We start from the raw sequence: 23709 nt of genomic DNA on the forward strand, positions 1-23709 counted from the left end.
AAGGACGAGTTCCTAGCTGAATATTAACGGGAATATGGCAAGCTGAAGTGAGTGAGCGAACAGTACTGATGCTTTCGCTGCACGAGGATATCTTCAGGTGTGTTTGCCAATCGACCAGCGAACACAAACTGAGCCAGCCACGGGACGGTATCAAGTGTTGCATTCTTGTGCGAATTTTTCCACGACTGGAGCTGATAATTCGTATCAATAACCGGAAACTACTGGAGCCAATCACCCTGGAAGGGCAGCGCCGGTATCATGCCGCCGTGAAGCACAGTCAATTTTTGAAAAGAAATGCCAATGCAGCTGTCTGGCCCGTCGATCAGAAAGGACGAGCGATTGCACAGCTCTTTCAAGAATCGTACCACGATGCCAACTTCGAGCTATTTAGACCTGCGCGTCCGTTGTAGTTGTTTGTCAGCGCCATTTCTTATCCAAAAAATATTTGCGGTAGCCGGGAGCTGGTATCACTCAACTCTTTTTACTCTTTCTGTTGAGCGTCCCTTGAGTATCTGCTCTCTGTTGTCAAGACCTGTGTCCTCGAGCTTATTGCAGTCGCATGGGAAAAATAAAGCCCGCAAATGATGAAGAAATACCCAGTTTGTTGATTGCCACCCTTGGACCTTCGCGAGTGTCCAAAGATGATTGTTTCTGCTCTCGTCATAAGTTAGAATGGGGGCATTGGACACGCCATCTTCACCGATACGACTGCTTTGGCAGTAGACACCGCGGTCCAGGATAGTGCAATCGATCCGATACAAGAAGTTTTGTGCCAACGCCGTCGTGGTAGTGGTGGCTTGGGTCTCGATACATGCATTTCCAATGGTTTCTAAAAGACCTCTTGTTACGTCTTCACAAACACGAGAAATACTTTGCGCGCTGGCACACACACTTAATATCTGTTGGTCCCCAAACCATGCCGCGTCTCAATTAGTCACCACTTTTGTTTTATCCGAAGCGTGACAGTGCCATCGCCTGGTGGAATCAAAGCGCTTGAGCTAGTAGGGCAGTGCACAGAAAACGAAGATGATTGATCCCCAGGAGCCGAGCTCCCATACATCCACAAACCAAGTAAAACTAAGTTGTATCGAATCGAAACCTCAGCAGTGACAAGTAAGCAGCAAATACACGCGCTGGAATGTCCACCGCCGACCGCGGAATTTAGCCACACGTTTTAACAGGCAGCCCTCCAGTTTAGATGGTCGAATATAGCAAAAAAAGATAGACAACGGCGCTGAAAAGATATAAATAAAACTCAGTTGATGTTCGCAAATATACCAAGATCTGCCCTGAAAAGATATAAAGAACGGAGCTACGTCTGCAGACATGTTCTAACTCTTCATCGAATTCGTTTCCTTGACAGCGACCCAATTCTCTCCTCTTAACGCAATCGGATGCAGTTCTGGACGCGCTCACACGTCTCGTCGATTGCCTTCTGCGCCTCCGGAACCAAGTCGCCATAAATGAGAAAGCCGTGCGAGAGCCCAGAGTAGATCTTCAACGCCGATGGCACTTTCAGGAACGAGAGCCGTGTGTAGAAGTCCACACTGTCGTCGAGCAGCGGATCCAGGTCGCCTACCACCAGCGACGTCGGAGGGAACTTCTCTAGCAATGAGTCGTCCGCTAGACCCGGAGACACGCACGGGTCGTGGATGTTGTGCTTGTATTGATTCGAGTGGCCGTGCGAAGGATAGTACGAGGTAAGTGCCAACTCAAGGATGCCGCGCGGCAGCACTGGATCGTTCTGGTGCAGGAAGCGGGAAGGAGACGGAGACAAGTGCAGGTTCAATGCTGGGAACATGAACACGTTTCCACTCGGCAGCTCGACACCGTCTTGGATGCATCGGATGCAAAGTGCAGCTCCAATGTTTGCACCTACGAAAAGAAACCACATCGCCCCACACTCTAGTCAGAAAACATACGACATCGTACAATCTAAAGCGAGCATACACACCAGCACTTTCACCAAACAGTGCAATCTTGCCGGGCCGGAAGCCTAGCCCACCTCCTAGCACCCACTTGTACACGGTATAGCACTGGTTGAGGGAATCTGGGTACTGTGTCTCGGGAGAAAGACCGTAGTCTGCAATAAAAACAACAGAGTTAGCAACGCAAAATCTGGATCGACAACAGAAAACTAACTTACCGACGTAGACGATTACTGCACCCAGCACACATGCCCAATTTGTTAGATTGTAGAAGTCCTTTGCGATAAACCGCCCGAAAAAGCCTCCACCATGGATGTAAAGTAGTACCGGACGCGTTGACGGTAACCCGCAAGCGACCATCCGCGTGGTCAGCGGAGTGCAAGCGTTGGTCCAAGTTCCAGCCTTCACCGAGTCCATCGGGCGTGCACTCAAAAGGTAGATGCCAATATCAGCCGCATTTTCCCGCTTCTTGCTCAGGCCAGAGCTGTCTGCCGCCAGGAACTGTTCCTCAAACACGGGGATTTTGGGGCACTGGCAGCTCGTGATGAGTCGCACTAGCTTAGACTCACCGAATACCTGCCACCCCATGCGAATCACGTCCACGTTCGCTTGGTCGATGAGTGTTCGGGTCGTGTAGCGCGCGGCCTTGGCGTTCCTGATCGCGTAGTATGGGATAGCCATAACAAGCAGGGGCGGGCCCAGAAACCTGAGCAGCCGCTTGTTCTGCATCCCTAGAATCGAGTGCGCGAACGCGCTCGACGCGGTGAGCACGTTGGTGCCGATCTTGAAAGCAGTAAACCCCCACGGCTCGGAGGATCGATCATAGTACTCAGCAGGCAGCGGCACCCGCTCGACCAGCAGCGTCGTGGCGTTTTTCAGGTCGTCGTCAATATCTGCTTCTGTGGGGTTGTCTATCAGAAGCCGGTGGTCCGAGGCGTTGCTGATGGGCCGCGCACGTTGCAGCACGTGTTGGCACAGCAAAAAGAGCCTCAGCGCCATGAGAACTCGTGCGTGGTGCACCTTGATCCGTCTCAGGTTGGAGAACCTGTACATGGCTCGGTTCCAGTAATCGGCCAGCACGAGCAGCACGACCCCCCACTTGATCATCTGCCGCGTCGGCAGCACCTGCATCAAAAACTGTCTGAACGACGTCCGGATCCGGAACCGTTTGTACAGGAACACGAACGTGACTGCGAGCATCACCGATGTCCTGGACCAGCGGTTCTCTCGGTCCGGGTTGTACCCGGACTGCAGCTCCTCCAGCACCTGTCGAGTCTCGTCTAGCGACTTGGTCGCGTGCCGCAGGAGCGACGCCACGCCGCCGGACAGGATGGTGAACCTCTCATCAGTAGGAATCAATGGGATAATATCTTTTAGTGCCGTTTTCGTGCGAAAGTCTACGGGTGGGCGACTGGCGAAGTGCTTGGAGGCCACGACGATCTCCTCCTTGATGAACGTGTACAGGATGCGCTCGAACGACGCCACGGTGAGCGACAAGTGCTGCAGCTCGCGGCCCATCCTGCCGTACGCGTACTCGCGGATGATCCTGCGCAGGACCTGGATGCAGGACAGCACGGCCGTGGACGTGCCCAGCAGCGTCTCGTAGCCGCGGATGCGCAGCTCGCCCTCCTCCGTCGTCTCCTGCACGTCCACGCGCACGCAGTGGTCGATGAAGCCCATGAGCTGCACGGAGCTCTGGCTGCGCAGGCTGTCGCGGAACGCGTTGCTCATGCTGGCGGACGCTGCAATGCCAGATCCTGGGGAGTCCCTTCCCGATCGTCACGTCGGAAACGTTAGATTCTGAGCTTTGTATTGACCAATCGCAGGCGGTGGATCAGCACACTTCAACTTGCCTTTTGTGGTACGACAGTTGCAGCAAGCTTATTTGTACTATTTGTATGGTCTTGAGCAATTGCAATTTTTAGCTTGAAACAGACGCAGCGATGCCGCCGCGCCCGACGACGGGGCATCCGCGCAAGGCCGCGGCGTCGTCGCTGACGGACAGCCAACAGCCATTGCAGGGCAAACTGCGACCGCATTCCGCGGCGCTGCTGGCGACGCCGGACTCACCGACGCGCAATGTCGCGGGGACCTCTGGAGAGCGCGTGGGCGCCACGAGCGACGAGTTGATTCGCGACCTGGAGCACAAGGTCCGTAAGGTGGTGGAGCTCAAGCGAGCGCAGAGCGACAAGCTGCGCTTTGCGGTGACCAAGAAGCGTGAGGACGTGGACAAGGCCAAGCTCATCCTGCAGGACCTCATCAAGGACAGTGAGGCTCTTGGACTGCACTACAATCCTGGTAACAATCAGACGGAAGATAATATTGGAGGAAGTCTGGCCAAAGGCGATAAAATCGTCGAGGAGCCCAACCGCCTGCAGCCCATCGCGTCCATCTCGAGACGACCCGTGTACTCCAAGCACACGAAAATCAACGAACTAGAGGCGAAACTCGAAAAACGAGCTCAGGCTTCGCACGAGGTGACACGAAACACGATGGTGCTGGAGCATATCAAGAAGCGGTTAGTGAGTGAACGTATTGCCGTCACACAAGAGACGAACGAGCTTAAGGCTCGGTTCGCCGATCTCGACCATCAGACACAAGAGCTTCAGAAGAAGGAGATCAATGCAAGTGAGGCTGTGAGCCAGATACAGACCCGACTTGCGGAGCAGAAAGCGGACATGGCCGCGAACCTCCGAAAGTATAAGCGCGAAGTGGAGATGCGGCAGAAGTGGGCTCGCGAAAAGGCCAAATTCGAGAAATACTACAACGACCAAATGCAAACGCTGTTGGATACACAAATTGCGAGTCCTGAAGTGTCGATTGGGGTTCCAAATGGTAAAACGATCTCTCCAGGACGACGCAGCTCTCGTTGTAAGTAAATGCATGGCCCAGTCAATCCTTGATAGAAAGCTTACCGTCTTGGTATCATGTAGGTTCGCCCAACAAGCTGCGCAGACACAGCGTTAGCACAATTGCCTCCTCCGACGATATGGAGCCACAAGAAGAGTATCGCCAAGCGTTTCTTCGGATGGGCTTTGGCCACTACAGCGAGGGCGTAGATCCCGAGGAAATTATCCAGACTTGCCTTTCTCATGAAGAGATCAAGAAGGAGCTGGACGCCAAGCACGCCGAGGATATGGAGCGGGTTGCAATACTGCGTGACCAGCTTGTAAGCATATTTGCTGTGTGACCTGCCTCCAGCAGCGATGCTGACATATGTTGTTTCTTCCCGCTACAGGCAAAATCGCGCAACATTGCGACCGAGAAAATCCCGCTGTCTAAGCGCGGCACTTCGCAGCGGCTCGAAGTTAAAGAGATCGAGATCTCGAGCGCTGAGCGGGCCCTAGCAACTGTTGTGGATCAGTATATGTTTGTTGACCAGAGTGTCCGGCCTATAAAGGTTCGCGCACTTTTGCCTTTGAGAACGTCGGAATGTCGATAAACCCTGACATTTGTTGTGTAGATCGGACTGCAACAAATTCTGCAAAATGTCACGAACGAGACCGTGAACGTCGATGATATGGCTGGGATCGAGAACGCGCTCGTGAACTCAATCGAAGAGATGATGAAGCTTGTACGCGATTCTCGGCAGGACCCCGACAGTCCCTCCAACGTCTCTATAGTTGAAGAACCGCAGACACAAGGCGAGGCTACCTCAACCAGTGGAGAAGGCGAGCCAAACAATGGTTCAAAGTCCATCAGCACGAATTTGGGCATGGTCTCCACCGACAGCTTCACTTCGCCGTTCAACATTCGAATTCCACCAAAGCCAAAAGAGCCTTACTACGTGCTTGGTGTCAGCACCGCACAAATAACGTGCCAAGATGATGGAAACGGTAAGCTTTCGGATTGTCATCGCTTACGAGTTGCTTATCTCACACTTGCGTTGTTTGGCAGAACAAGACGAGCTGGACTTTGATGTCATGGATCGCTCCACCGTTAAGCGAATTTCGTCAGTTCTCCTTTGCACAAACACAGGAAAGAAAAGCAAGGACGGCTACACTCGTTAGATACCGGCAGACAACAGGAAGGAACATACGTCTTGAACTTCGCATTTGCATTTACTGACGAGTTACGAAGATGAGGGATAAAAGCGGGCGTATTGCTCGTGATATGCTTCTTGGCACGTCGAGCCACAGAACGATTTGTTTGTTTGCTCGTCATGAACCAAAGCATCCACTTGCTCGACGCGGTAGCACTGCCAGCAACTTTTTCGTTCACCCGGCACACACCCGCTCTCGATCTGCTCGACGGGTATTGCTGCAGGTGGTGGCGAAACCTTGGAATCGGCTCCATTTCTCCACGCAAGCAAGGCTTGTTGAAACGAGTCGCGCGCCTCCTCTTCATCGTAAGTACCTTCAAGCAAAGCACCTCCGTCCTTTTCACCAGCATGGTTATCGCCACTTAGCATGGGGTTTATCCATTCTTCGTCTTGGTTCGACTTGGCAGCTGATGAATCGCTCTCTCTCCACTCAAGCAAGGCCTTCATGAACGTTGCGTGGCTCGCTTCTTCATCAAACGCTCCATCTGCTAAATTGACTGGTACCTGTCCGTCGTCGCTTGAGATGCCGTTCTCCGAAATTGGGGCCACGTGAGACCAATGCGTCTTCGCAGCCAGCTTGCTCGGTGGCGACGACAATTCAGGCACGAGTTCAACATCTCGAAGTTTTGGGTCGATGATTTCAGCTGCTTCAGCGGCTGCTCTACCATCACCGAGACGTGTCTTCGTTTGCAGTGCACGGATCTGCTCCATCTCGGCCAGAAGCCGATTTCGAGCCGACAGTTTGTACACACCAAACTTCTCACACCCTTCCGGTGTCATTTCTAGCAGCATTTTCCCTGTAACTTGATGAAATTCAAACCCACTCTGGAACTCCTCCAGCCCGATTGTCGTGAGCCACTCGAGCACTTGAGGAACTGCCCACTGCTCCACCGTAGCAGGTGAAAGGACCACGAGCTTTGCTTTCGACGAACTCTTCTTGGGCTTTGAACCTTTGGTGCTGTCACTACCAGATCGATCAACACTCTGCTTCTTGGAAGTCTTCTTCTGTTGAACGTCCCGTGCGTACTGCCTCACACTTCCTCGGTCTTCACGGGCACTCCGCCATCGGTTCCCGGCATGTTTGAGAGGCAGCTCTGCATCTCGCTTCTGCTTTTCTTCTTGCATCGTCACTCGCAGCTGAAGTAGCCTCGCCTCCATCACCTGGGCATCTTCTTCGAGTCGAGTCGACGCCTTCGCCAACTTGGTTCGGGGCTTCCCGAAGACGCCATTGAGCCCTTCTTTCGCCATATCCCCACAAACCCAAGTACAAGCCGTGAACCTTTGCGCGACTCTGCAAAGCGAAACGACAGGAGAACCAGCTCGGAACCCAAGCTTGATGGCCAGAAAAAGCTGCACAGGTATGCTCAGGACTGCCAACTATTTTTGAGAAGGATGCACAGCACTCGATTTGAGATGTTCCTGCTTGCTTTCATTGCAGCAACCACCACGCGAGTGTCATGCTCAGGCCATCGAAAAGTTCTGACTCGAAGAAGGACTCGACCAGTCCACTCAAGCCATGGCAGAGTCCGATCATCCTACCACTAGCTCGATGCTTGTCAACCCCCGTTCAGAATGGCAAACCCGTGCAGCAGCAAACTTCGACGACACCGCCTCCACCTCAACGTCGCCACGAACGACCAGGAGAACGGTCGGGTAGCGGGTTGTTCGAGCGCTCGAATCCGTTCGACACCGACTTCGGCGAAAAGGAGCTCATCGCGCAGGGCGGCTTCGGCAAAGTGTACAAGTGCAAGTCGAACACGGATGGTCACTGGTACGCGGTGAAGCTGGAGCAGTTCTGGTTCAAGCCGGAGACGTATTTTAACCCGTCCGAGGTGCGCGACGTCATGATGAACGAGGCTCTGGTGCTTGCAAGACTGGATCACGAAAATGTTTGCCGCTACTACAACACGTGGGTGTTGGGCTCGCTGATTCCAGCAGGTAACAAGGGGCAAGAGGTGGACCAACCTGAAGGCCCGAGCTACACTCCGACGTACACGCTGACGAGAAGGACGAGCAGTCCTGCTGGATCGTCCAGTCCGAGGCGATCCAGCGTTGCTTCGATGAGTGACGTAAGCGACGACGACGATGAGGTCGACGTGGGCTCATCCAATTACTCGGACGCGTACTCGTACGACCCCGAGGACGACAACGTTGCAAGCTTCGGCGACTTGGGATTTGAGATGGAGGGAGCTGACGAAGACGAACGCGACACTAGTCCTCGTTTGTCCTTGGCTCGCTCACAGCGGCATGCGGCCGGCAAGGCGAGCCCCGAACGCATCAACGAGGAGGATGACAGGTCATTCAACCGGCAGCAAAGCTTGGAACGTCCTCGCTCCAAGCCAGTAGATTCGCCCACACCGACTTCGGGAGCCTTCATCACGCAGATTGACGTGTACATTCAAATGGCGCTGTACGAAGGCAATTCTCTGCGCGATTGGATGGACCAGCGCAAGTCTGGCGAGATCGACACTGCGAAGAACATGCACATCTTCCACCAGATCGTAAATGGTCTGAAATATGTCCACAAGCAAGGACTCGTTCACCGCGATATCAAGCCGGCGAACATCTTTCTCACGCGCGAATCGTGCGTGAAGATTGGCGACTTCGGGTTGTCCAAAAACACTCTGCAGAGCAGTCTTCACCTCCATCCTTCTCGCTATCTCTGCAAGGAAGGCGATGACAGTCTCGACTCGTTGTCGTACATTAGTACCGACGAAGAGATGGAGGAGGTCTCTGAGTTTTCAGCTGGCGTTGGCACTCCGCTTTACAGCAGCCCGGAACAAATTAACGGGTACCAGACCTGTGCAGCTCCCAGTGACGTTTACAGCCTTGGGATCATGTTGTGTGAGCTCTTTTGCTCCTTTACAACCCAAATGGAGCGCTACGTTGTTCTCAGCGACGTTCGCAACGGCCAACTGCCGCCTTTACTTACGGACGAGCATCCACAGATCACAGAATTGATTCGTGCCATGGTACGCGAAGATCCTCTGCAACGGCCAACCTGCGCTGATATTCTCGACTGCGGTATTTTCCAACACCAAAAGCTGCACTTTAATCCCCGGAGCACTTGCTCCAGCTCCGTCGGGGTCAGTCCGCTGGCGAGAACGTTGCTGGGACGTGCCAACTCGAGTTCTACGGTGGCAAACTTGCTGCGCTCAATTTCGCGACTGGAGCATGAACAAGAGCTAATTCTTCTTCAACTCGAAGCTACCGAAACACACAAGATTCAAGCATTTTCCCCGGACATTGAGGATAGCGTGCGTCCAGCGGAGACGTTGTCCGAGAACCCAATTTCACCAATCTCCTCTTCGGGAAAATCGCTAGGTAACGGGGCATCGACTTCCAAGACGCTTCACGAGCTAAAGCGCCTGAGTAATGAGCGACGCCGGCTGCTAGAGTGTGCCCTCCACGAGCTTCAGCTGTGAGGTGGTCAATCAAGTCCACCACCTATCTTCAGCATAAGATTTCATTCGCTGCACATATAGTTGATGCGTTCACAACGTGTTTATTGATTGCTCAGGAGAGTTTTGCTCCAGCGAAGCATGTATCTGCTATCATGCTATCATATCGGCCTGTAAGTTGAGGTCAAGAAATGGGAATCGGCGCACTTTCTTGTTCGCTTCTCGTGAACAATGTAGGCTAGTAAAACAAGAATTACTCATTACCCATAGTACCTAAAAATCAATAGCAAACGTGAATGATCCGAGATATTCAAACCACACAAGTCCTCAAACGTGTGTAAATGCAGCCACGAGTATCATCACTATCACTCGGAGAGCCACAACTGTCACAGCAACACTCAGAAAAGCAACTATCCCTCCGTTGTTCCCGGGTATGTTCTCATCTCGCACGGTGCTATTCCTTTGAATATCGAGCAACAAACAGCTGTGTCAGCGATCCATACAACCCCCACTGGCGCTGGTGGGTTTTGCAGCACTTTGTAAACTTACTCAAAAGACTGATCGTCACCTCCTGTGAGGTCGTGTTGTTTGTTCTCGTCATATAGCTTCATATCCCTGACGGCGACGACGCAGTAGAAAGACGAGGATAATCGCAGTTAGGAAAGCGCAACCCACGACAATCCCCACGATACCAGTGACCGAGAACTTGGGCTTCTTCTTCTTCTCGGTTGACTTCGCACCCTTGCCTTCCTCACCACCAGACTTCCCGTATGTGTTCGCACCAACCGACTTGCTAGCTTCCTTCTTCTTGCCTCGTGGTGCCACCCCTGGCTGAGCAACCACCTTCACATGGAACTCTTGCCCAATGCTCATAGCAAGATCCGAGAGGACCAGCATATCGGACTGTGCGAAATAGCCAGCCTTGATTGAGTGCTGATGCGGAGATCCCTCACCCCCACGTGACACGATTGTTGTGTCCATCGACGCGTTCGCCGTGAAACCATCTCCACGCACACCATACACACGAATCTCATTCAGATCTGCCTGCATCTCTGGGCCAGCATATCCGTGAAATTTGACTCTGCCCCTGAACTCGAGAGTATCATTAGAGTTCTGAAACACACCAAAGCGCATCAAGGAATAGCGGTGGTCCGCTACAGCCGAGAGCGAGTCGCCATCATCCAAGTACAGTTTTCCTTCAGCAGACGGGTGTTTCTGGGTCATATCGAGTGCCGCAAGAAGAGTAAAAGCCCCACGTCGAGAAAGTGCCGTCGTAGTGAGTGCCTGTTGTGTCGGAATAACGTATCCTCCACGGATGTGCACTTGCAACTTGGGCAGCGGAGTCAGCAAACTTACACGTCTGTTGTCATCTGCTGCGGTATCCAAAGCCATCTTACCATTGTGCGCGTCATACCAGTGGGCATCAGGGAAATACACCTCTGCAGAGATAGCGCCTTCGTGAACAACCGGTGAAACCATGAGTGCAGGCCCCAACAGGTACTGGTGCTCGATATCTCGAGCATTTTTGTCGCCCGGGAACTCGAATGACAGAGGTCGGACCACCGGACTGCCCGAAATGTGCGCCTCGTAGAAAAGCGTGTACATGTATGGCAGGTACCGATAGCGTCTCAGCAACGTCGAGCGTAAAATATTCAACGCATCGGCGTCAAAGTCGACGGGGGTCTGTTTCCCCCCGTCACTTTCAGCATGATTGCGCAGCAAGGGGAGGAACGAAGCAGCTTGGTGCCAACGCACACAAAGCTCCGTCGAAGATCGTCCTCGCGAGCCGCACACATTGGGCCCCGTCAACGGTACACCCAACAAGTTCATTTGCAGCGTGCCAGAAATCGACAAGCGAAGCTGTTCCCAGGACGCCTCGGTCGCATCGCCCAGCCAGTGTCCTGCGTATTTCCCGCTCCCAGAGAATGTTGATCGAGAAAGCAGCACACTTCGCTTCTTGACGATGGCATTCAGCGCGTGGTGTGTTGCACGTGCCTGTGCGTGACCATACAGCGAGTGAAGGTTGTAGTGTAAGGACGAGTAGTGGAGCGCTGCCATCGGAAGAGTAGCCGAGTTCAGATTGCCATGGCCCCCGATTTGAGGTTCATTCTGCCCCGGAACGAAGGGCTGGCGATACGGATCGAACGGGAAGTTGACATCGTTGGTGCGGATAAACCCTCCGTCACTTGCAACAGGAACTTCTTCCAGCTTTACTGCAGCACCCTCTTCTTGCTGTGGCTCAGTGAGATGGCGCTCGTTGCAAATGTGAGCGCAAATATCATCTTCAGCGGCCAGAGCGCAGTCACAGGCACTGCTGGGCTCGTTCGTGTCAAGCCACAAACCATCAAACGGAAGCACAAACTTGTGCAAATTGGCCAACTGCTCGTGCCAGTACCGAGAAGCTTCAGGGTGAAAGAAATCCACGAATACTGCCCAGCCCGACTTGAACGCCTTCTGTGCGTACCGCTCGCCGTTCACTCCCTTCACGAACACATCGAGTTCTTCACCTCGCGCCAGTGGGTCCCATTCACGGTCACCACTTTTACTCTGCTCCTCACTTGCTTCACTCCCAACGTCACTATCCTCGCTTCGGTCCTCATCGCTGTAGCTTTCACTCTCGCTACGACTGCCTTCCTCGCTGCTATAATCTTCGTGATAGGACCGATTGTCTTGGTTGGACGGATCGTGATCGCTGTCTCGGCTGTCTTCATCAACTCTGCGATCTTCATCACGAGCAGCAAGTTCTGCCTTGGCTACACGGTTGTATCTAGCCACACCTCGAGCTGTGCGCTCACTAGACGAGTTCGCGGTACTGATGGCGGGACCTTGGACGCACACGAAATACTGGCTGTGGAAGTGGAGGTTGTCGATGAACGACCGCATTTCCCGACGGGGAAATTTACTTTCATCCAGGGACAGCGCGCGCCCATTTTCGACCATGTAGTCGAAGTCCTGCCAGTACGCATCCATCGGTACGCCGGCCATACGAAGCTGCGTGACAACCTTCACCGCATCGTCCATCGACGACTCATCTCCTGCACGTCTGCCAACATGGTAACCTAGCGCCCAATACGGTGGCATGACTGGATGCCCCACCACATCTGTGTACTGCTGAATGGCATCTTGTGGGGTTGGCCCAGTGAATACAAACATATCGAGCACACCACCCGTAAGGCGATACGTTAGTGCATCGCGACGTGCTACCACCTCCATGGCGTTGGAAGACAGCACAAAAATGCCGTGTGCATTGCCCGATTGCCCGTCCTCTAGCTGAAGAACGAAGGGGTGGACTCCATACAAATTGTCTCCACCGCTACGAGTGTGAACAGGAGCCGAAGCGTTCGGCGCTCGGGCAAACATCGGATACAAGTCTCCACCATCATCAGCACGAAGCCGCGCAGACCCCAATCGTTCGCCAAGACCATATAGTATCGGGTCGTCGCCGTCTTCAGTCCCAGACAATTGGGTCGAGATCTCGATGAACTGGTTCTCAAACACTAAACCGCTGAAGCTTACACCGTCTTCCTCTCGTTCAACTGGCGGCGTCGAGTTGAAAAGTACCTCGCCGGAGTGTCGACGAGTGACTGCGACTCCAAACGGCCACGGCATAAAGTGCACTTTGTAGTCGCTCTCCGTCCCCGTATCCCCCTCTCCTTCTTCCTGACGTCTGACTGGCAAGTCTGGCACTTCATATCTTGGAAACGCTGGGTCCGTGATGCGAATCCGCACTTGACTCGACGACTCTCGAACCACATGCAGCTCCAGCAGCGACACGTCATTCCCAAACGGCCCGTGGCTTCCCCGACGGAGCGCCAACGTTCCACGCCAGCCATTGCTGGTCTCGTCCAGCGTCAGCAGCTCGTATCCTTCCGTCAAGGGCTGGAAACACTCGCCGTTCTCAAAGCAGCAACCCGCCGATTCACACACACCCGCGTCTTCTAGCACCTTCGGCGACGCAAATCTCGGGTTCCGACACGCCATACGCGACGGCTTAGCCACATTGCTGCACTGGCGTTTCGACGGAGCCTCAGCCGAGGCGAATGCACAGGGCACCCCTCCGTTCTCCAGACTCTTCCAGCAACAGCCTTGGGCCAGACACAACTCCTCCGTCGGTTCGGGGAAGTTCGCGCTTGGTGGGTAGCAGTCCACACGCTGCGTCGGTTCTTTCGCACACCTAGCAGTAGCAGAAGCCACTGTAGCAGACGCCAAGTCCACTGCGTGACTACGGGCGCTTCCTACGCCGAAGCAGAGCCACACAACCACAAGTTGAAGTATGACCATCACTCTCGACAGGAATGAAGGCTAGAAGAGAAGATTTGTCTGGGTCCCGAACCGCAAATTGCGTTATGACATCGGAGATCGAAGACCCCAAATGAGAAGCGAGGGCTGCCATCTACGCAGCGTCGCAACCCGCTCCTCATTCCCCACCTTTTACTTCAATGCCCAACTGGCACATTGAAGCACCGAGTATGCCTTATTAAAGGTCAGTAACGTTCCCAACACTAAATATGCAATTCAATAGTAACATGGTGTGACTTACATGGAATATATCAATCTTGAAGTTTGTATGTCCATTCGATTAAGGATTTGTGCAACGTCACAACAGGGAGGAAACTGGCACGAGTATGGAGCCTCCGAGTCTTCTGCCGCACGTGGACGAGCTCGTGATGGAGTATCTGCTGTTCCGGGGATTTACTAAGGTGCGGGGCGTCCCCCCGCCGCCTCTCGCGTCCCCAACGGGCCAGTATTTGCCGATATATTAACGCTTGTGCTGTGCAGAGCTTCCAAGTGTTTAGCGCCGAGCGCAAGCGCGATCGCACGCGGGGTTTCGACGTAGAGCAGATCATCTCCCAGTTGCTGGTCTCCGTGCAAACGTGCGTTTTTTTTCACGCTGGAACGGAGGCGCTGGTCGCTCTGGAAGCGGAGCTCTGGAGTTGTTACTTAACGCTATTTGTTTTACAGTTATCAGATAGAAACAGTGCTCGAGACGTGGAAGTTCTTAACTGCGCGCTTCTTCAACCACTTGGACGCGTCCTACGCTTCGGTACCGAGTTTTTGGCTGACGTTATGCCGATAAAGGGGTTATTAACTGCTATGTTGCTACTTGACACCTTTGCAGACGCTGCAGCAGCTCGAGACGTCGCTGCTGAGACTGTACGTGATCAATGCAGTGAAGACTGGCCATCGGGAGAAAGCTGCCGAGTTTTTCCAGCTGCACGCGGACAAACTAAACGCTTCCGTGGCTGCCCAGGGAGGTGCAGGGCCGGACTCGTGGAGTCGCTGGTTCATCTTGCCATACATCGAGCACCCGGAGAGCGACGCGTACTTCCAGGTGTTCTTCGGCCAGCCATGGCTCGAAGCGTTCGTGACGTCGTTCCGCAACTTCTTGTCGCTTGTGTTCAGGAGCCTCCCGATGCCGAAGCTGCTGGCTTTCCAGCTCGCGCGACTGGAAGAACCGACGCTGAAGCTGCGGCTGAAGGTGAGTCAGTCGGAAGCTACGAGACTGAGACTGTACAATGGTGAAGCGACAACCAAAATTAAGAAGCTCGAGGAAGCAGGTCGGCAGCTGCACTCGATTCTGCGCATGATGGTGCAGCACAGCTTCATGGAACACTTCTCGGCGTCTAATCCGAGCTATGTAGAGGCAACGAACGACAATCGAAACAAGAGCAGAAGTCGTAGCCGTAGCCACGGTACCGCAAGTGTGGGACTGTCCCACAAACAGATGAGGGAGATTGGAGAGCTTTTTGGCATCAGCAGTGAGAGCCTCCACGCGGAACCTGCGCCTATCGACCCGCGTGACATCCCACGCGTAGCTGAGGTGTACCTGCCAGTAGATGAGCTGAGCGGTGACGAAATACTGGGACAAGATGATGAAGAGGACGAGGTGGATGAGGAGGCCTTGGGTGAACCAACTCCAGAGGAAGGAACTGGCAGCGATCCACCGTCGCCAATGTTCTCTCCTAGTCCTCTGCAACCAGGAGCCTCATCCGATGGAGCACTAGCTGAGTCGGCGCTAAGTGACCAGCCGTCGTGGTCTACTAGCGCAGCTGACAAATTATCGGGCGACGTTCGAGCCTCACTTATCCGTGAATTTAACATGCTGAACGACTGGGAGCCAACGAAACCAGCAATGACTGTAAGAAGCCGTTTCTCATCAGACGGACAGTTTCTTGCAATCGCGAAGCTCGGCAACGCGCATATCGACATTTGGTCTGCAAACCCAGTAGCACTGTCGCCGCTGTCCACAATCAAGCTACCCGCAAGTCTGACCAGTCTGGACTGGCTAGGCCCTGGGACGAACAAACAGGTGCGTTATTGCTATTGCTCTTGATTCATGATACTGGACGGCGTCTTACCATTTGTGCGTGGATTTGTTTTTACGTGAGCAGCTATTGGCGTGCACGCTAGAAGATGGTGCGGTCATGCTGTGGAACACTGACGGCGACGAAATTATCACTTGCCCTTCACATGAAGAAAATTCGCACGCTCAACAGTTGATGTGTGCTCGGGAGGCACCAATTGCAGCTTGCCTTATCAATGTTGATGATGACGAGGACGCTGAGCAACAACAAGTTCTTGTATTGCACGGAGGGATGGAAGAGCCAATGCAAGACTACCTCCCAATGGAAGGCAAACAACTTACGTGTGTGGCATGGAGCAATTTGGGGCACGTTCTGATCACTGGAAGTCAAACTGGAAACGTAGAGTTTATTGACGTAATCCGTCCCGAAAGGATACACAAGTGCAACCTCGTTGCGTGCACAGACTCGGGGAGAATCGGTGGTGGCAGTCTGGCAGCAATCTGTTTGTCCCCGGATGGAGCGTCAATGTTAAGCGTACACGAGAGCGGGGCCAGTGTGATGGAATGGTCAGTCGCATCAATCTTGGCTCAAGTTGCGTCACCGTCTGATGCAGCTAGCGATGTTAGAGGAAGCGTGATAGACGTGAAGCCGTCACTATCATTCGCATACGAGCTGGATAGGTCGCTGGCTTCCCGTGACGGCCGAGTAGATACCACCATTCGCTTCCTTGCTGGGGGCGAATACTTTGTGGTCGCCGACTCAGCTGCTCTCCAAATCTTCAAGGTGAGTTTAATTGGCGCCGTGGACTCGTGGATACTGATGTGCAGACACTAACCCAAACTTGCTTGTGTGTATGCTATTCCAGCTAGGAGAGAAGTGCGCCATTTCGAAGTTCATCCCGAACCAGTCCTCCATTTCGGATGTTGATTGGCATCCGACGTTACCAGTGTGCTGCTCAGCCAACCAGGATGGCACCGTATCATTGTGGAGTATGAAAGCAGTATGAGGTATGGAGTTGGTCGAGAGTGCACGCTGTGTTATCTACTCTAAAATAAACTATTGTCTCCGAATAGGACAGAGTGGTTGATCGAGCAGCGTCGAGGCTTGCATCATTGCAGCAGTCACAGCAACCACTGGGACGCACAATGAACAGGAAATTGGCGTTCGACAATCGTCTGTGCTACGAGCGCGACGTGATACGGCAGCAAGCGCTGCATCAACGCAAGCTCGAGCAAGTTGTACCTACAAGCCATTCTCCGTCAAGAGTCTATCTGGATAGCAATGCTCCCATACCCCAGCCTCACTTGGGGACAAATGCAAAGCGGCAGCAGATCGAGCGAGACCGGCAGCTCGACATTTACAACCAAAACCAGCGTCTTGCCAACAAAATGGACCAGATCATGAACCGTCAGGATAATATCGTCTTGGCTGCCTCCTCTTCGTCCACGCGCGCACGGCTACCTCAACGACATCTCACCAAAACTGCTAATGAGTCGTTGATGCCACGTGTTTGTGATGCTGCGTCAAGAGTCCATACGCCAAGCACAGTCTCGTCACCTCGGTGGCAATTGCCACGAAAGCTGATTCACAGTCCCGCCCACGTACATAGGCCTGGAATTCGGCTCGATTCAACCCAGACCCCTCTCCTGGACTGCCATCTTTCTCCTGAGTATGCGATGGGCCGTGGAGACGCCTGCAAGAAGCCTTCGCTCGTAAACCAGGCGGTACAGAAAAGGAAACAGAACGCCATCGACCAGGAAAATCGTCGCCTGAAGGAGCGATTGGCACATCTAAAGCCATATTACAACACCAAGAAATGGGACGGCGAGTGGCAGGAGCATGCACACAAGTTCGGTCACCTACGCCAAGACGGGACTGTCGGCTACCTGTTGCCCAGTCCGAAAACACCGTTGAAAAGGTTGGCACCTCCTTCACGTGGTGGGTACAAGACTTCTCGCGATCGGGGGCTCTCAAGAGGTTCAACAAACGTTCGGGAGCTCCCTTCTCTTGACAATAAATGCAGAGCAAATGCTAGTCGAGCAAGACGGCTTAATGGGGTGCAGGGTCGATGCCCGAATGCGAAAGAAGAAGGTACCAGAGATGAAGATGATTGCGAGATCGAGTACGAAGAGGACTGTCCGCAATTACGTGAGCTTTCACCTTGTTTGCTCCTGGAGGCAACCACTCGACAAGGTGTAGAGGTCACAGTGGAGGAGCTTCAGATTGAGCTAACCCGGTCTGGCATGGCTGAGCTTGGAGATAGGTGCGTATGCCAAGTCTTGATACTCTCCTGTACTCGGTGTGGATCACCTGTATGACAAACATCTGTCGTGTTACGTACTTTCAGCGGGCTCATGATTCGTGGATCCTGGAAAGACGGCATTCTTGGTGAGCTACTCGTCAGCCACGAGACGCTTGTACAGGTAGCACAGCGTGTGGACGACCTGGAGATAATGTACGTTAATCTTGGTAGTCGTCGGTATTCGAACGGGTAGACACTGATTTGAGCTTGGGTGATATCGTTGCAGGATTAAGCTTGAGACGGTCTCACAAGTGCCAAAAGCTGGCAATATTCCAAGTCTCTCAACGTTGATGACCGACGACGAGTTACAGAAACTTCTGGTCGGAGTAGTGCAACAACTGTGCTTCCAAGTGGCTCCGACGCCGCCGAATGCGTCGTCGTGCAACTCTCAACTGTTAATATCGTGGTGTTTGCCGATGCGAGGGCCAAAAGACGTCAGCAATTTGAACGCAAGCAGCTCGACTTCTCCTCGGGAGCGCTTGCGACCACGGACGTGTCCGTCAACAATTCTGAGCGACAACGACTGTCAGCGACAAACCTCCGAGATGGAGGGTAGTGACTATCAGGACGACTTTAACGAAGAAGGCATGACATTTAGAGTTGAAACAGACACGGATCCTCTCGAGATTGATTGGGCTATTCGGTTCAAGACGGCAGCTGTCCTCAATGTGGACGGGCAGCGTTGGCGGACCGTGCTGCGTAATGGATCAGCGATGTATTTGGTTTCCTCGTGGTTCGAGGAAGAAACTGGGGTGCAGACAATTAAAACGACAGGTATCGGACAAACAGCAAGCGCCATCGAGGTGCCATCGGTCGATATCACGTACGACATTACTGAGATGAGAGAGCTACTGCGGCAACTCGAGGGAGGTACACTAACTGTGCCCGCTCTCCTGGAAAAGACAGTGGCACCTCTTCTTCCTTGACAACTAATAGAAGAGTGCATGCAATGTGGCTAATATTCACGACATATATTTTTTCTTAGCACTTTCGAGCAGAAGATGTTCACGATATGCATACGCTTCTAGCTGTGCGGGGATCTTGGACACGCGGTCCGGCGCAAACCGCTGGTAGAGGTCTGCGAGCTCGCGTTCGACTTCATCTTTCTGCTTGTTGTAGAAAGCCGCCAGCTCGTCTTTCAGAACAGTGAACAGCTCCGCATACTCGTCTCGCTGGTTAAGAAGTCGGTTGTCTCCACCAAAGCCTTGGTCGGTAGTATTTTCATTAGTGTGGAGCTGCAAGAAAGCCATTGCGTCGAATACGACTTGGAGCGGGCTCTCTCCAGCATAATTTGATACGTGAAGTGAAGAGCCGAGCTTTATAAGTGCAATAGCGCAGCACGGATCGTGGCTACGCAGTGCTATCAACAACATGGTATCCCCGTCGACGACATGGTCGAACAAAGGTGGGGAGGAAGAACCGGGCCCGGTCTGGCCGAAGAAACCTATAGCAACATAGTAGTAAGTCTCTATTGCGTGGTAGAGATCGCTGAATGTGGCATACCGAAGTTGTGGAACTGCATGGGGGCTCCATAGCCAAAACTTTGCACTGGGGTGTCCATCGCTTTTGCTGGGAGATCTTTCAGCTCGGTAAAAACCCGGGTCAGCTCATGCGGATCTCTCCTCGACAGCGCCTGGAGCGCGTGCATAGCCCATCGGTGGCGAACTAGCTTGGTCTTGCTGCTTGGCGTCATCTAATTCTGCAGCGTCGGTTGGCTTTGCAAAGGTGAGTTTCGTGACGAATATTTTCGTGGACACCAAACGGAACATTGCATTGGCTTTTAGTGATTCAGTTAGCGACGTGGATCCTCAGTCCAGTAACCAGAGTCTACACATCTCATTCCGACGTGGCATCACTAGCTCAATATTTGCTTCAAAGTCGAGATTTGGTGCACTGATACTAGAAACGACATGCATGGAGAGCTATTCAATCAAAAATTAAACACAAGACTGGAGTTGATTATCCTAATAGTAGAATTCAAGAATGGCGGTTTGGCCACGTGGAATCCGCCAAGTGTGTCGTAATGTTGAGCGCCTATCTCAGCGTTTGCAATCACGCCTACATATACTGTGACCACGTGTGGCACTCGTGGCCGAGTGCATTTGGTGCCAACCGGTAGAATCTATCTTCGCGATGGGAAAACGAGAGCACCATCAACGATAAGGATAACAAATGATACTAGTACTAGTGAACGGTTAGTTTTTCCTTTGCCAAGTAACTGCATTGAAAACTCAGCTAACGTTATTACCATGGAGTGAGATTAGATAGTGACCTGGGTCGTACCTGGTCCAGCCACATGGAGAACGCATGGAGCGGTATCGAGCACGTCGCCTGCTCCGAATGAGCCAGGACTCCAGGTCTCTTCAACAAGTGCATAACTTTGCGAACAGCAAGATAAAATGAACGATCGGACCCAGCTGTCCCAGGGGATAGTGCCAATCGTAACCTCTGCTGGTACTCGTATGAGTAGGGCGCTGGCCATTCCACAATTTCCCCACCCAGGCACGAGGAACAGCTTCTCTAATAGATCGGCAATGAAGCTGAAGCTCTTCGTTTGGGTCGGTTTCGCAGTCGTTGTGCCAGCCCAAGCACAAGATGGTTCTCAAGCGCACCAAACGCAAGGCGACAATGCCACTCCGGCACCAACCGTGAAGTATCTGAACATTACGGGGATTCTTCAAACAAATATCCCAAGGGTTACCCCAAACGTGACAATCCTACCAACGCGACCGGACCCACGCGAGACGGAAGCTCCAACGCCTGCACCCACTTTAGCCCCCACTCCAGCGCCGACACCTGCACCCACTCCAGACCCTGGTCCATGGACGACTGTGACCATTGACCACGACCAAGTCAAACCTTTCCCACAACCAGATCCTGTCACGATCTCTGAAAAGGCTGGTGTCAAGTTCAAACCACAACTACACATTACCAATGGATGCCACTCATACCCTGCGGTGGATGATGCTGGAGATACCAGTGGTGGTCTTAAAACGACGGGTGCTCCGAGCGCCGGATGCAAGGGATCTGGATGGGGTTCTCAAGTGTACGGACGTTCTGGGTGGTACCAAGACGTGTGGGCCATCATGTACTCCTGGTACTTCCCCAAGGACGAACCTTCCACTGGTATCGGCCACCGCCACGACTGGGAGCACGTGATCGTGTGGATCGACAACCCGGATGTGGAGAACCCCAAGATCCTGGCCGTCACGCCGTCAGCTCACAGTGGTTACCATAAGTATGCGCCTCCGAACGCTGATAGTATCGATGGAACGACCACTAAGGTTGCCTATGAGAGTCACTGGCCGATGGACCATGCCCTGGACTCTTCCTCAGAGGCAGGAGACTTCCAAGACCTCATCATGTGGGACCAGCTATCGGAAAATGCCCGAAGAGCATTGAACTCGGTGAATTTTGGCAACGCAAACGTGCCGATGAACGACGGTAACTTTCAGGCCAAGTTGGGCAGAGCCTGGCCCTTTTAATCGATCCTGTCTGGCTAACCGACATAGCAATTTTTCGTTTCAGTTTTGTTAGTACATTTCTTTGCCTGGTGTTTGTCGAAATCACTGCTTCATATCTCTGGGCAAAAATAGCTGATTCTGGGGGGGGGGACTCGATTTTCGTTAATTCCGGGAAAAACAAGACGGACTTGAAACCAACACAGTCGGAACGACTGGTATTTACAATGTCATATCGCGCTGGCTGCGTTCGCTCAACGCCAAATGCCCTCCCTCAACAGCAGCGTGAAAAACATGCCGTGATAGCATTTTGTATGGCAATTTGTGCAATGGAAGCTGACCTAATTTTAGTACTCAGCAAATTCATGGTGTTCTGGCTGTGGTCGTATTAGCTACAGACTTAACGAGCTTATCGAGGAGAACGTCGATGAATTGCTCTTCGACAACGGCAAGCCGTGCTCGGTAGCCAAGACCACTGACCCGGGTCTCGTCATCGAGACTCTTCGCTACTACGCTGGCTGGCTCGACAAGATTGACGGCTCACCATACCCACGTCGAGACCATACCTCTGCTACACTAAGACCTAGCCTGTCAGTATTTGCGATCAGATTACCCCGTGGAAGTTCCCGTTGCTGCTTACGGCGTGGAAGCTGGGTCCCGTGCCGTGGCTAACATGATCGTGCTGAAGCCTGCCGAACAGACACCGCTATCTGCCCTGCGCGTGGGTGAGCTCATCGTAGAGGCTGGATTCCCCAAGGGTGTGATCAGTATTGTGCCTGGCGTTTTGCGTCGCGTTAGGATAACTAATTCACGAATGTCGGGATACTTTCTTAGGATACGATTTAACCATTTGCGGTTTGGAAATGATTTTGGGGTACCTTAGAATTGCGTGTGGCTGTCGCGTGAACAAGTACGACAAGCTCGTCAAAGTTGAAATTTGCGTTCTTGTCAGCGCGCTCACGAACGAGAATTTGAATGCGTTCTTCATCCTGATCGGTCAGGTATCTTCGGTGAGCGGATGGGAGTCGCGAGGCTAATATTTTTCGTGTCACTCGTCACCTCAGTGCCGACCTGTCTGCACCATGCTGTCGTGCAGACAAGGTTGCGTTAAAGCCATCTTCCGTTGCTGCACATGTAGCTGATAGCCATGTAGCTTCGTCGTTATCTCCCATGACTCTGGTGATGCCACGACCGCGCCACATGAAAGGCACACAAAGCAGGACATTGCGACCCGCTTCCACACCAAAGATACACAAAGAAAGACATTGCGAGACCAAAGATACACAAAGAAGGACACGCAACGTCATTTAATATGGCAAAGAGTATGAATTCATCTGGACGTCGATATGAAGGACAACGGCACAGGTTTGATACATCACACGTGACCATGTTGATGAAGACGGAAAGGGAGTATGTGTGCCAAATTTGACACCAATTGGTGCTTTTCCGGATTTCTTCACTTTGCAATTACCCCCTTTGTCTGCCCAGTTCTTACGGAGACTCTCTGTTAATAGTTATCCTGAATTTGCTGAGCTGCACATCTTCTCTAGCTTCTTCTTCTCGGTGAAAGGGGCTCATCGTAAACCTGAGCCGTGTCTATCCACCGTGGCTCGTCTTGATTTTAGTTTGTCTTCTTGTGTGTGTAGCATGGCACAAGCGGCAGCTTAGCTGACAAAAAGGCAGGCTTCTATATACAGCTAAAAGGAAATGATAATATTTGCGGCAACTAAGCTTAGCACAAATCAAAGCGTGTGGCGTCGAGGGCTACGGGAGACCCACGACAGTTTGCAGTGTACTAGTACAAATTTTGCACTGCGCTGTACTGGCGCACAGCCGATAGAGGGCGTGCTTAGAGCTTTCTGGCACTCTTGACTTCCTGCCTATCTTCATGATGTGGCGTAAGAGTTATCGATAACTTATCGATGATACCGCGATTAAAGTATCATACTATCGCTAAAACAGCGTCGATTGCGCCACCCTTGCCAATGGGGGACGGCCAATGCCCACCGCAAGTCACAAGTCGACCGAGCTGCCTTGAAAGACAACCTCAAAGTAGTCGATTATAATAGCAGAACGTCATCGTTTGTTCGCTCGCATGGCTTTGTGAACAGCAAGATAACATTCCCGATCGGTGCTAGCTGTCTCTTTACTTCGGCCAAGCCGCTGAGTCGGATTGCTACACTAGGGACGACCGGTGGTCTGCCATTCCACAATTCTCCCACCGAGACGCGAATCAACAAGCTCAAATTACGACGATGAAAACGCACGTC

General features: G+C 52.7%; 8 protein-coding genes across 8 annotated transcripts; 4 read left to right on the forward strand and 4 right to left on the reverse strand.

Annotated features, from left to right (window-relative positions):
• Window positions 1-1381: 1381 nt before the first annotated feature.
• Window positions 1382-3659, reverse strand: KRP23_11788 (Esterase; the record flags this gene model as incomplete). Its single annotated transcript, XM_067882365.1, has 3 exons — window positions 1382-1875; window positions 1955-2083; window positions 2147-3659. 3 exons carry the CDS (start codon window positions 3657-3659, stop codon window positions 1382-1384), a joined length of 2136 nt encoding a protein of 711 aa, XP_067739959.1.
• A 212-nt stretch (window positions 3660-3871) lies between these two features.
• Window positions 3872-5938, forward strand: KRP23_11789 (uncharacterized protein; the record flags this gene model as incomplete). The annotated part of the gene is made up of 5 exons (XM_067882367.1): window positions 3872-4799; window positions 4862-5097; window positions 5167-5328; window positions 5392-5764; window positions 5826-5938. 5 exons carry the CDS (start codon window positions 3872-3874, stop codon window positions 5936-5938), a joined length of 1812 nt encoding a protein of 603 aa, XP_067739960.1.
• A 62-nt stretch (window positions 5939-6000) lies between these two features.
• Window positions 6001-7218, reverse strand: KRP23_11790 (uncharacterized protein; the record flags this gene model as incomplete). Its single annotated transcript, XM_067882368.1, has 1 exon — window positions 6001-7218. One exon carries the CDS (start codon window positions 7216-7218, stop codon window positions 6001-6003), a length of 1218 nt encoding a protein of 405 aa, XP_067739961.1.
• Window positions 7219-7427: 209 nt separating this feature from the next.
• On the forward strand, window positions 7428-9395 carry KRP23_11791 (Eukaryotic translation initiation factor 2-alpha kinase 3; the record flags this gene model as incomplete). The annotated part of the gene is made up of 1 exon (XM_067882369.1): window positions 7428-9395. The coding sequence occupies one exon, from the start codon at window positions 7428-7430 to the stop codon at window positions 9393-9395; it is 1968 nt and encodes a 655-aa protein (XP_067739962.1).
• Window positions 9396-9968: 573 nt separating this feature from the next.
• On the reverse strand, window positions 9969-13652 carry KRP23_11792 (Sucrase-isomaltase, intestinal; the record flags this gene model as incomplete). Its single annotated transcript, XM_067882370.1, has 1 exon — window positions 9969-13652. One exon carries the CDS (start codon window positions 13650-13652, stop codon window positions 9969-9971), a length of 3684 nt encoding a protein of 1227 aa, XP_067739963.1.
• Window positions 13653-13996: 344 nt separating this feature from the next.
• KRP23_11793 (WD repeat-containing protein 91) lies at window positions 13997-16825 on the forward strand (the record flags this gene model as incomplete). The annotated part of the gene is made up of 8 exons (XM_067882371.1): window positions 13997-14071; window positions 14151-14245; window positions 14334-14415; window positions 14491-15681; window positions 15764-16459; window positions 16542-16552; window positions 16624-16683; window positions 16750-16825. The coding sequence occupies 8 exons, from the start codon at window positions 13997-13999 to the stop codon at window positions 16823-16825; spliced, it is 2286 nt and encodes a 761-aa protein (XP_067739964.1).
• A 527-nt stretch (window positions 16826-17352) lies between these two features.
• On the forward strand, window positions 17353-18904 carry KRP23_11794 (uncharacterized protein; the record flags this gene model as incomplete). The annotated part of the gene is made up of 4 exons (XM_067882372.1): window positions 17353-17594; window positions 17700-17939; window positions 18024-18131; window positions 18205-18904. 4 exons carry the CDS (start codon window positions 17353-17355, stop codon window positions 18902-18904), a joined length of 1290 nt encoding a protein of 429 aa, XP_067739965.1.
• Window positions 18905-18940: 36 nt separating this feature from the next.
• Window positions 18941-19671, reverse strand: KRP23_11795 (uncharacterized protein; the record flags this gene model as incomplete). Its single annotated transcript, XM_067882373.1, has 2 exons — window positions 18941-19422; window positions 19482-19671. The coding sequence occupies 2 exons, from the start codon at window positions 19669-19671 to the stop codon at window positions 18941-18943; spliced, it is 672 nt and encodes a 223-aa protein (XP_067739966.1).
• Between the last annotated feature and the right edge of the window lie 4038 nt (window positions 19672-23709).

Source organism: Phytophthora ramorum (genome assembly GCF_020800215.1).
Source record: "Phytophthora ramorum isolate Pr-102 chromosome Unknown Phyram_PR-102_s0013, whole genome shotgun sequence".
NCBI lineage: Eukaryota > Oomycota > Peronosporomycetes > Peronosporales > Peronosporaceae > Phytophthora > Phytophthora ramorum.